We start from the raw sequence: 12,087 nt of genomic DNA on the forward strand, positions 1-12,087 counted from the left end.
GTTGTAGGAAAGTAAACTTATATTAAAACTTTTTCTTTTTTGGGCCAATTTTATAGATATGCATTTTTATTTCTATAAATTATATAAACCACCATTAAAGATTCATTTTTTTTAACAATATTGTTACCTACCCTTTTATATACAATTTCCTAAAATGTTATATCTTTTTTTTGGCAATGAAAAATGTTTTTTTTTAAAGTTATTTTGGACATAACTTTCCACAAATGTTGACATTATGTATTTTTGTTTTTTGGTACTTTTATATTAAATATAATAAATTGAATTGTAATTGACAAGTTAATTAATTTCCAGTACAATTTATTTATTTATAAAAATATGCAAATATCCTATTTAAAATTAGTTTAATGTAAGCGAAAATAATAATTTTAGTAGTTGAACATCTCTATCTATCTTATAAAAATATAAACTTAAATAATAAAAATAACAGAAATTTAAAATAATTTATAATTTAGAATAATTTATAATTAAAAAAATAATAATAAAATAGCTCCATGTAAATGTGACGTTGAATTTCATCCAAGTCCTTCGAGATAAATATCAAATTGAGGATATATGTGTTAGGCCCAAATTGTTCACAGGCCAATTAGTTAAAAATGGGCCAGACAGGCTTGGAAACCAGAAGGGAGCAACAGAAGCAGTGTTATGGCGGAGGCAGGAACAAAGAAGAGGAAAATGGGAGAGAGAAGAGGAAATTCCGCCGCAACGGCGCCAAAATGGCCCCTCATTAAACCCAAACAAAATCTCCAGATTACCCGCCTCAAAGATACTGATCTGTTCACTGTATGTCAAAGTTTTCTTCTTTTTGTATTGTGCTTTCTTTCTTTCTTTCTATTTTTTTTTGGCTTTTCTATGATTCGGTACATTTGTCGTTGTTATTGTATGTGGTTCTGTATATTAGTTTCTCGTCCATGGTGGGTTTCAATTCAATTTTTGAATTGTTTACGAAAAATGGGTGCTTGGAGCAGAAATGGTCTGTGACATAAAAGCTAGTTCTAGATTTTTGATACGATGCTGGCTTAGTTTTGAGTAAACAGTTTGTTGAATTTCTACCGGTTGTAATGGTTAGAACTTGTTTAAGATATTCAGGTCCAGAATTTCTTCACACCTGCTGAATCAAAGGCATTCGTTAAAGCTGCAGAATCTGTTGGTTTTGTTCATCAAGGGAGTTTGGGTCCAACTAAAGGTGAAGCTTATAGAGATAATGACAGAATTTCTGTGAATGACCCTGTTCTAGCGGATACGATATGGGAGTCTGGTCTTAACCAGTTGTTTTCTGATGTCAAAATTCGAGGGAAAGTTGCTGTTGGTTTGAATCCAAATATTAGATTCTACAGGTTGGTTGAATTTTCTTCTCTCACAAACTCTTGCGCCTTTACTCGCGGAATAATTACAAGGAACTGCTTTTGCTATATATTCGCTACTTGTGAGGTGTTACATAGACGCAAGTCACATGCTTTGGCTTATTGACGGATATAGAATCACTTTTGTGACACTTATGTATGCTTGGGAGCAGTTATTTTGGATTTTATCTGCTGGGAAGCATTGCAATTGCTTCTCCTTTTCAAAGTGCTTCTAAATTATGAGGCATTGGCTAAATTTGTGTTGCAACTTGCGACATGCTTGCTTAAAACTGAATCATTTTGAATGCATTGAATTTTCAGGTACAAGGTTGGTCAACGCTTCGGTAGGCATATCGATGAAAGTGTAGATATTGGAGAGGGAAAACGCACGCATTATACATTGTTGATATATTTAAGTGGTGGAACACCCAAAGGGAAAAATAACGTGAAGAACCCCAAGGACTCTTCATCAGACCATCTCTTAGGTGGAGAGACCGTCTTCTATGGTTCAAGAAATGGTGTTGTAGCTGAGGTGAATTTCTTTATTTGTTTTCTGCATTATTGTTTTCTTTACATTCCTTTTTGGTTTTTGTTCTTTTGTCTCTTTCCTTAGCAGATCATAAAGAAATTTTTTTTGTACCAATTAGTTTTTAGTTGCATTTTGTGGAATGTGATTAGCATATTAATACATCATGAAACCTGTAGGTGGCTCCTACAGAAGGGATGGCTCTTCTGCACATTCATGGGGACAAATGCATGTTACATGAAGCTCGAAACGTAACAAAGGGTGTCAAGTATGTTTTTCGTTCAGATGTAGCATTTGCTTGATGACTGGGGAATCCACTTCAAATGAAGCACTGCTTGTATGTCAATTTCACTCAATGTTGTACCTTTGTCGTCCTTGTTTTGGTGTTTAGATAGTTGACCGAGTTACTATATAAGCCATGATAGATTAACGACTTTGATTTCTTCACCTTATACTTTTGAAGTTGCTAGAGAAATGTGGGTTGCAAAACATGTGCATTTATGGTGCTTCGGCTTTAAGCAATGTTGCATCATCTTTTCTTAATCGGTATATAGATATATGGGGATTTTCCCATGTAGGATCCCTTTATGTTATAGATGTGATGGCTAAAATGCCAAAGTTAAAATATATTGTTTTAATTTATATGGAGGATCTTTCATTGAAGAATTTCTTTATTTATACCTTTGTCTGCATCCCATAATTAGTCTAATGAGTTATTTTTTGATATATGTGTGGAAAATAAAAATTAATATTACCCACATGCCATATAGTAGTCTTTTGGAGAAATGTTAAATATGGAATTAGATTATTACCCCACAAATATATGGAATTAGATGAATATTTAATTTTTATTCCACATTAGCAGTGGGGTGGAAATGTTGAATTGTTAAGTGGTTTTATGAAACGATGCAAGAATTAGTTGACCTAAGCCACACCATTACTGCTGGGTTTTGAATTTCTCTTCTGGTTATTTGTTATATGAACAAACTAATTGTAAAAAATTTTAATTGAAGATAGATTGAGAGAGAGACCAAGGAAGTTGCTTTTCATATGTTTAATTTAAAGTAAGCAATCGAACTAATAACAAATGCTATTTTGAATTTGCTAGGTCCAGTTTCTTCCTTTTGTAATTGGCCTTTCTTTATTTTTCTACTGAGCTATACCTGCTCCATATGAAAATCCATCACAAGAATCATTTTTTCGGGACATGATTTGGGTCAAATTAGCAGTAAAACAAGTAAACTTGTTTACTGAATAAGAGTTTAGACAATGCTTATTTACTTTGGAAAGTGAACTATAAGAGAAAAATAAAATGAGAAAAACATGCGTAATAATAGACAGAGGTCATATATCACAGCCTCAATGCTCCCTTAAGAGAGACCAAGGAAGTTGCTTTTCATATGTTTAATTTAACGTAAGCAATCGAACTAATAACAAATGCTATTTTGCATTTGCTAGGTCCAGTTTCTTCCTTTTGTAATTGGCCTTTCTTTATTTTTCTACTGAGCTATACCTGCTCCATATGAAAATCCATCACAAGAAACTCAAGAATCATTTTTTCGGGAAATGATTTGGGTCAAATTAGCAGTAAAACAAGTAAACTTGTTTACTGAATAAGAGTTTAGACAATGCTTATTTACGTTGGAAAGTGAACTATAAGAGAAAAATAAAATGAGAAAAACATGCGTAATAATAGACAGAGGTCATATATCACAGCCTCAATGCTCCCTTAAGAGAAGCCAGACCCAAATTATCACCACCTCTAGGCACAATATAGCTTTAGTTTTCCCAAACATGTAGTAAATTAGAAACCTGTAGATTAATCTGCTGAGGTTGGATGGGGTGTTTGATTTTGAGTCTGAGTAAGACCATAAAGAGTTTCTGATTGAAGCATGGTGTAAATTACAAGTGGGGTTCTAACCGAATGAAGTCTTTCTTCCCATATAACAGAGCATTATATAATCGGCGCCTTAGATATTCTTGGTCCAACACTTCTACAATGAAGGATTTCTTCTCTCATGCAGTAGTGAACGAAAGAACTGATCTTCACTCTAGTTTTGATTGAATCTGGCACTTCATTAGCACATGCTTGGTTGAATTTGGTGACCCTACATTTGTGACAGTTCTGGTGAACTTGCCCCATATCTTGTGGTCATCCACTATGGGTAATGAGAACGAGGGGTAGTTCAGATCCCAACCTTGCCAGTTTTTGTGCTTTTACAAACGCTTTTGTCACTTGTGATTAACCTTAGTCTGGTGGTTTTATATCCGTGCTTGTACAGGTAATTAACATAATCTTTCTCAGTTGCATTATAAACTAGTCCAGGATTCACTGCAATCAATGGATTGAGTAGACCAATCCTATAAGCAAATTGTCTTTTGTTTTGATGCTTTTTTGGGTCCATCGTGAATGGTGCAATGGAAACCAAGGTGTGTGAGAAAGACACAGAAGATTATGGAACAAATCATTCTTTTTTTCTTACATGTGGTCAAGAGTGCTGATTTTATTGGTGCAGGAGACCATGTTGGGTTAATTGTCTTCAAGTTTGCAGCCCCTCCAGTTAGGTGTGGGGTAGACATTGATGTTCCAGAATTTATAAAGAAATTAGTTGTCCTGGTGTCGTTTCAGTTGAAGGGGATACAACCAGGGACCAAACCGCAAGGATTTCAGTACCTGGTGCAACAAGATCAGGCTAATAAAGAAACCTGTGAGACCACACAAGTTAGAGCAATTATGGTGAAATTGAGGAATGAATAATACAACCTAATGCAGCATACCTTTAGAACATCAAGTGCCAACAGGTTAGGACCCTTGGCTGAAAAGGGGGCAACAACAGGTGCCGAATTATCCTTCCAAGCTTCACTTACTAGAATGGTTGCCACTGGTTTCCTGAGAAGGTTATTTTCAATATTACTGTGACATTAATCACATTGAGTAAGATAATAGTGTCTAGGAACATGGTTTTGTTGAGTATTTACTCAGAAGATCTGAGGTAGCCCGACACTTTGGCAATTTCTCCTTCAGTTAGCAATGTTGCTGGAAAGGAGAAAGGGAAGGCAGGTTCATCGAATGTTTGGACAGGCATTATGATACCTGCTCCATCTGCCATAAGAACACCTAATACAGTTGGCCGCTGGTCACAGAACAATCTTTCCTTTAACTTTGTGTGAATTCAATTCTCCAGGAAAACAGCCTTTTGATGTTAGTGAGATTGAATTGGCCGAATGGTTTGCAGCATCTCCACCCCAGATCAAGGGAAACTGGGTCCGTTCAGGTCAAAGCTGTTGATGCCAACTCCCTTTGTTTCACGAACTAAAGTTTTGTTAGCTTATACTTGAGAAATAAGAAAATGCAGGGTATGGAAATGGGTACTCACCGTAAAGATCTGACCATTACAGAAAACCAATTTCGTTTTGAACTTCCTGTACATGGTGCTTTTTCCACTGTCAGCAACCATGGAGTACAATTACTGACAACTGCCCGGGACGGTCCAAAGTTCCCTGCAGAAGATATTGTCAATATCCCTTTTCTAATTGCATGGAAGGATCCATTGGCAACTGGGTCATTTGTATACTTAAAAGCTAACACTCCAAAGGAAACTGAGATCATATCAACCCCATCAGCAATTGCATCGTCGAAAGCAGCTATGATATCGGCAGGACCACATCCATTAAACCAACAAGCTTTGTACAATGCAATTCTTGCACTCCACTCCTTGCAACCCCTGTACCATGGCCAAAGTAGTTTCTTTCACCTCTCCACCAGCTGCAATTGAGGTCGTGTATGCTCCATGTCCTGTTGGATCCCTTGAAATTTGGTATATGTTTCTATATAATATTTTTCATGGTTGTAGTATTGGGCTCCAATGATCTTGCTGTGAAAAAAATTGCTAGTATTTCATCAGTTCAAGTTCAATGAAATGTGAGGTCAATGAAGAGTAAACTCTTGTTGCAAGTGAAGTTATTCCCAGTTATGCACTTTCCCTTCTATTTTGCCGGTGGAGGTCCGAATCCTTCGTCACTGAAACTATATGACTCCGGCCAGATGCCTGCAAAGAACAGTCATTGTAACTTCTAATTGATGAAATTGTAAGAGCGAGCAGAAAAATTGATGGTAAAAAAAGAATAACCTGATTTTATCATCCCTTCTCTTTTAGAATTTGGAACATAGAAGTCAGAAGGCAATCCAATGAAGTCCCATGATCTTGTTGTGTGAAGCTGTAGCATTGTGTTTGGCAGAACAGAAACCACTCCTTCCATATCTGCTAATTCAAGTAACATTACCAAGCATGCACTTATTTGTTTAGTTATGTTTCTATGATAATTTCACCTGAGAGCCTAGCAACTTCTTTATCTGAAAGTTTATCTGCAAATCCATTAAAACTCCTTCTACAACTGTAAACCTGTGATTCCTTTGCAGCTATAGTACAACAATTAAAATTTTTTTAGTTCATAAGAAATCCTACTATAACCGATCAATTCCATGAATATTCCTTCATTAGAAATCCAAATGTTCTTTCTTGTTTTCCTTCCAAAAGCGCGTTCTAGTACAGGGTAATGCAGGTTTTGTTGCAGTGATGCTGCTGAAACTGTTTTTCTGTTTTTCTCCCATATATACAGCATAAACCTGCATTTGCAACTATGCTCATTAATAGTGTCCCAATGGTGTAATGTTTTACTTAGACGAGCAATTTTATGCGCTAAATGTAAAAGGTGATAACCTTTTTGTTTCCTGAAAACTCACTAAGTTAACCGAGTGGGCCAACTTACCTTCTTTTTTCTTGGGAATGACAGCTCACTAGAAAACTAGCAAATAACAGAACGTAGAGAAAAGTAAGAAGCTGCAGATTAGTCATCTTTTGGGGGTTTTTTAATGGAACTTTGTGAGAGTTAGATCGATTTCTGTGCCTCTGAGTAGATTTCAAAGATATTTATAGCTGATTTAGTTCTTAATAATTTATAAGGTAGTATTCTGTCTTGTCCCAACAACTTAGACAATTCTGGCTTACAAATTTTTAGGATCTATTGAGATTACCACATTGGTATAAAAAATAATAATAATAACAACAATGCATCACTTTCATAAAATAAAAATAAAAATAAAAAGGGTACTAAGTATTAATCTATTCAACCTGTTGAGGCAAGAATTTTAACACTCATGAAACACCTAGGGTCGACCTTTCCCCTATTTCAACTATACCAAATGTCCTTTCTAAAAATATATAGGAAGAATATCATTGAAAACCAATAGATACCTGATAGAATGAAAAGTAAAAAAGTGGGAGAGAATTTATAAACTGTCCCTATATACTATAGAAACCAGCAGTTAAAAGATGTAGTCCAGTTGAAAGGATGAGATGGGAACATAAATTTTTTCAATTCTTCATTCAAAGGTCCTTTTCTTTTGTTGTCAATGTAAAAACACTCACATAACTTCAAAGGGATCAGTTTAAATCATTAAATAAAGGTCAAATTACAAATAATAATAATACTAATAATAAATAATGGATTTATTGGAAACAGCTTTCTCTTATATTAAATTTTTCATTTTGACATTCATTTTTCAAAATCACAAAACAAAAAAAGAAAGACAATAGAACTCACCCTTTTGTGCTTATTTCGTTTTTCTTTTTTGTTTTCCCATCTCTTTCTTTCTTTTTTACAACACACTTTAAACTTTTATAAAATTATCATAATACAATTTGTTTATTTAAAAAAAAGAATCAAATCATATGAAAATCGTTTCTGGATCAGAAACCAAAGCAGGTTTAAATTCATCAATCTATGGATGTGGTTGAGTTTGTATGAAAATTAAGAAAGTGTTTATGATGTGATGGTGAATTGTATGAGATAAATCAGAAATAATAAGCAAGTATTAAGTGCTTTTCCACATGTAACGAAAATTATTGACAGAAGAATTCAATTATTTGATAAACTTCCAGACGTTATGTGACATTGTTATACAAGAGATAAATCACAAATAATAAGCAAGTACTAAGTGCTTCTCCACATGCAACAAAAGTTATTGACAGAAGAATTTAATTATTTGATAAACTTCCAGAGGTTACGTGACAAAGTTATAAAAGAGATAAATCACAAATAATAAGCAGGTACTAATTACTTTTCCACATTTAACAAAAATTATTGACCGACGAACTTAATTTTATTTGATAAACTTCAAGAGGTTATGTGACATTGTTATAAAAAGAATAATAAACGAATTGGCACTGAATAAACTAAATTTATACGATCCTAATTTATGGATTCATCTTCAGAGATGAAAGCTAGCAAGTTGAATAGTTAATCAGAATTCTTATGATCCAATATTGCTTTGTCTAACATTCAACTGAGATGTTGAGATTCTTTCAATTGATCATAATTAGTTAGCATTCTAATCTTTTATCCTTTCATATGATTAACCTTACTCTTCAACTTCAACTATACTTCATGGTTGCCATCATGATCCTCTTGTTTATCAACATAATGCTATAACTTATTAACCACCATTAATTATTCCAAACCAACACACACTAAAAAAAAAAAAAAATTAAATTAAATTAAATTAAAAAAAAAAACAAAAAACAAAAACAAAAACAAAGGTGCAAGTGCTCACAATATTGAATATTTACATACCACTTACAAACAAAAAACATATAACAAATCTTTTCTAATTTGGCAATTATATTTAAAAAAAAGTTCATTAAACCAAACAATAAATTTGGTCAATCAATTTCTGGACCCAAGGCAGTAGCAGTGAAGAATTCAAACAGTTACTAAAAGAACAAACAACAACAACAAAGTACACAGTAGACGGAAAACAGAGAGCAAACAGAACACAAGCACCACTGTCTTATCTCCTCTAGGAAAAATAGATATGACTAGTTTGCCGGATCAGTATTCATAAAAAAATCTTATTTTTTGCATACATATGTAGTTGAAGAACCAATCGGGGTCGTGTCAATTTTCTGGAAGGGATTGCTCGAAACTGCAAAGGGGATGACAGTGTGAACCTCAACTGGTGTTCTAACTTCATGAGCACCATCTTTCCAAGTGATAGAACCTGATATGATTGGCACCTGAGAAATCCTTGAACCATCAACTTTGACAACAAATGATTTCTCCTCTCCACCATCCTTGAATGAAAGAGTAGAAGGATCCTCCTTAATCTCGAGAATATCAGGAACGTGCACATGAACATTGTAGATGGAGTTTGGTGAGCCAACATTTATAACCTCCCTAGTGAAACTTTCCATGATCTTTTGCCCATCCATTATTCCCAAAAGCAAAAGACAGGTAGTTCAGGTCCCATGCCCTGCCTAATTTGATTCCCTTGCAAGCACTGCGGTCGCTGGTGATTGCTTTCAGGGTAGTGCTACTGTAGCCTTGCTTGCACAAGAAGTTTATATAATCTTTGTGGTTGCATCGAAAAATAGCCCCCGCGTCTACTCCTTTCACTGGATTGAGGAGTCGGGATCCATATGCAAATTCTCTATCATCATCGCTTCCTGGGTTCACGATGGTTGCTACATTGAAATGATCATCACAAAGCCAGTGAAGGAGTTGAAGAAATTCGAGCACAAAACCTATCTTTCTCAATGTGAATTGAATGAATATATAGCAGCTTTAACATGAGCTGCAACTCCACTAACAAGTGGCTATGTTCCTGAATCTAAGTAGAATTTAGAGCTTCTGGTGTCTCTTTGGATAAACTGAGGATATTAACACCAGGTGCACTGAGATCAGGCTGATCAATGTTATTTATCAAGAACTCAATCAGTATATAATAAAATAAAATAAAATGCAAAATGATTGACATATAATAATTAAAAGCTAGCAATTTTACCTTGAGAATGTCTGGAGTAACTGGGTTTGGACCTTTGCAAGAAAAAATTGCAGCATAATGTCACGGGCCTAACTTTCCAACGCTCCCGTGTGGCACTTAGCACCTCTCTGGCTAAGTAAGCCTTGCTCACAAGCTATCACAATGCGGAAGCTAAGAGTAGTAGAGTGGGAAGTAGGAGAGTTTAAGAGAATGTGGAGAATACTTGTATTGCTAGAATACTTAGATGTCTTACAAATGAGAGTCTAACCCTTTATATAGAGGGCTTGGTACGTATCACAAAAATACAAGGTTCTAGATATGTACACATGTCACCTATCTAGTTAGGGTTCTAGATTATTCTAGGGTTATGTACAAGATATTTACATGGAGTATTCTAGAGAGATTCCAATCTACATTAGTCTAGGTTTCTCTTGAATTTTCTAGAATCTTCCGGGCTTTCTTGAATCTTTATGGAGAGTGTAGAACTTTCCGGTTAAACCTCAAGGGTTCCACTCCCTTTGCACGGAACGTGACACTCTCCCCCACCTAAACTAGTGACACCCTCGTCGCGCCTTCTTCCTTGCCTGCCGAATGTGATCTTTGAGTTGCCGTTGTGTATCTTCGTGCTCTCCACTTACTTCACCATCCGGCAGGTTCTTCCACTTCACCAAGTATTTGGTGTAGTTAGGCAAGCCTATACGTTAAACGACTTGATCCGCAGGTGTGGTTTCCACATTCTTGTCGGGTGGAGTCACTATCACCATGGGTGCCATTCTTGACTTACCTTTCTTTGGGGCTTCCTTGCCCCCTTTCCCTACAATGGGAAGTGACCTCTCATAGGGTCCTATCACCCCCTTATGCTCCTTGTATAGTGTTTTGGATTGTTCGGGTAGCGGTCTGACTAAGTTCCCTCCTTTAACTTCTACATGCTTCGTCTCGTTGTCTCCACAACTTGAGGCCAATGCATGCAAGTTCACTTGCTCCAACTCCTTTGGTACATCTTGCACCTTAGGAGATGTCTTAGCATGGCTTGGAGCATCCTTTCTAGGTTCTTGGGCAGCAACTAGGTTGATTTGCTCCAACTTCTCAACCTGCAGTGCTGACAAAACTTTAGCCCCTCGCTTGCTAGCTTGTTCCATAGGCACCATGCACGTCACTCCCCCATCCATGATACATAACATGTTTGCAAATGGGAGTGAGAAAGCCTTTACTTGGTTGAAGAATTTCATGCCAAAGATAACCTTGTAGTCATCCATGGACACAACAGATAGGTTCAATTGGCTATCCCAGTCTCCGATGGTGGTTTTCATGCCTCTAGCAACTCGGAGTGGCTTTGCGTCCGAATTTACCGCCTTTACGGAGCCCCTTTCTTTTGTTGCCTTAATCCCAAGCCTTTGTGCCTCCTCCACTGATGGGAAATTATGTGAGGCACCCATGTCCACCAACGCCTTGGTGAGCACTCCATTGAGTTTTGCCTCTACGAACATTAGGCCATCCTTCTTTGTCTCCTTAGGAGCAACCTTGATAGCATTCAACAATTGTAAGGAACTTATACTAGTTCCTTCCTCTTGCTTCTCCTCGTATTTGGTAGTCATGGCATTCAAAGCCTTCCTCTTCGGACAGTCCCTAACCCAATGCGGTCCATCACATAAGGAACAAGAGTTTTTGGGTTTGGAAGCATCCTTACCTTCTTTAGATGCCTTCCACCTTGAGCTTTTCGGCTTATGTGCACCTTCCTCCCTTTCATCCTCTTTGGACCCACTAGGTTCTCCCCCACCTTTTCCATGGTTGTCTTTCCATTCCTTTGGCTTTGGAGAGTCTCTTTGGTTGGAGTAGTCAATGAAGCCTTCAGCATACGCAATGGCACTAACTAAATCTTGTACTCCATGCCTCTTCAACTCCGTCTTTGCCCAGGGTTGTAGTCCATCCATGAAGTAGAAAAGAGAGTCTTTATCCGATAGGTCCGGGATCTCCAACACCAAGTTTATGAACTCCTTGATGTATTCCCGGAATGGCCTACTTGCTTGAGTTGTCGAAGGCGACTCCTCGCCTCATCTTCGGCATTCTCCGGATAAAATTGCCGTTTTAGATCCCTTTTAAAGTCATCACAAGTATGGAAAGTGCATGTACCTCGCTCTATGTCACTATACCTCCTCCTCCACCATAACATGGCAGTGTCGTTAAGGTAGAGAGTGGCAGTCCTAACCTTTGAAGCATCGTTCACAATGCCCATCGCTTCAAAGTATTGCTCCAAGCCCCAAAGGAAATTCTCGAGCTCCCTCGCATTCCTTACCCTAGAGTAGGATTTGGGCTTTGGCACATTGATTCGTGGCCCCTTGCGTATGGTGATTGTCCCCGATACCACCGCTCTCTTACAA

The 12,087-nt window shown here is 36.8% G+C and overlaps 1 protein-coding gene and 1 pseudogene across 1 annotated transcript; one reads left to right on the plus strand and one right to left on the minus strand.

Annotated features, from left to right (window-relative positions):
- The first annotated feature begins 623 nt into the window (after positions 1-623).
- On the plus strand, positions 624-2,565 carry LOC107414416 (uncharacterized). Its single transcript, XM_048470507.2, has 4 exons — positions 624-801; positions 1,108-1,355; positions 1,683-1,893; positions 2,067-2,565. The coding sequence occupies exons 1-4, from the start codon at positions 664-666 to the stop codon at positions 2,187-2,189; spliced, it is 720 nt and encodes a 239-aa protein (XP_048326464.2). The 5' UTR covers positions 624-663; the 3' UTR covers positions 2,190-2,565.
- On the minus strand, positions 2,282-9,158 carry LOC125421602 (subtilisin-like protease SBT4.12; annotated as a pseudogene).
- Positions 9,159-12,087: the final 2,929 nt, after the last annotated feature.

This window comes from Ziziphus jujuba, chromosome 8 (assembly GCF_031755915.1).
Source record: "Ziziphus jujuba cultivar Dongzao chromosome 8, ASM3175591v1".
NCBI classification, from domain to species: Eukaryota; Viridiplantae; Streptophyta; class Magnoliopsida; order Rosales; family Rhamnaceae; genus Ziziphus; species Ziziphus jujuba.

What these genes read in the sequence shown, in the direction of transcription:
- LOC107414416 (XM_048470507.2), top strand. Translation starts at nt 664, where the DNA reads ATGGCGGAGGCAGGAACAAAGAAGAGGAAAATGGGAGAGAGAAGAGGA. An exon ending in AAGATACTGATCTGTTCACT is followed by an intron (nt 802 to 1,107) that starts GTATGTCAAAGT and finishes TAAGATATTCAG; the next exon opens with GTCCAGAATTTCTTCACACC. An exon ending in GAAATGGTGTTGTAGCTGAG is followed by an intron (nt 1,894 to 2,066) that starts GTGAATTTCTTT and finishes TGAAACCTGTAG; the next exon opens with GTGGCTCCTACAGAAGGGAT.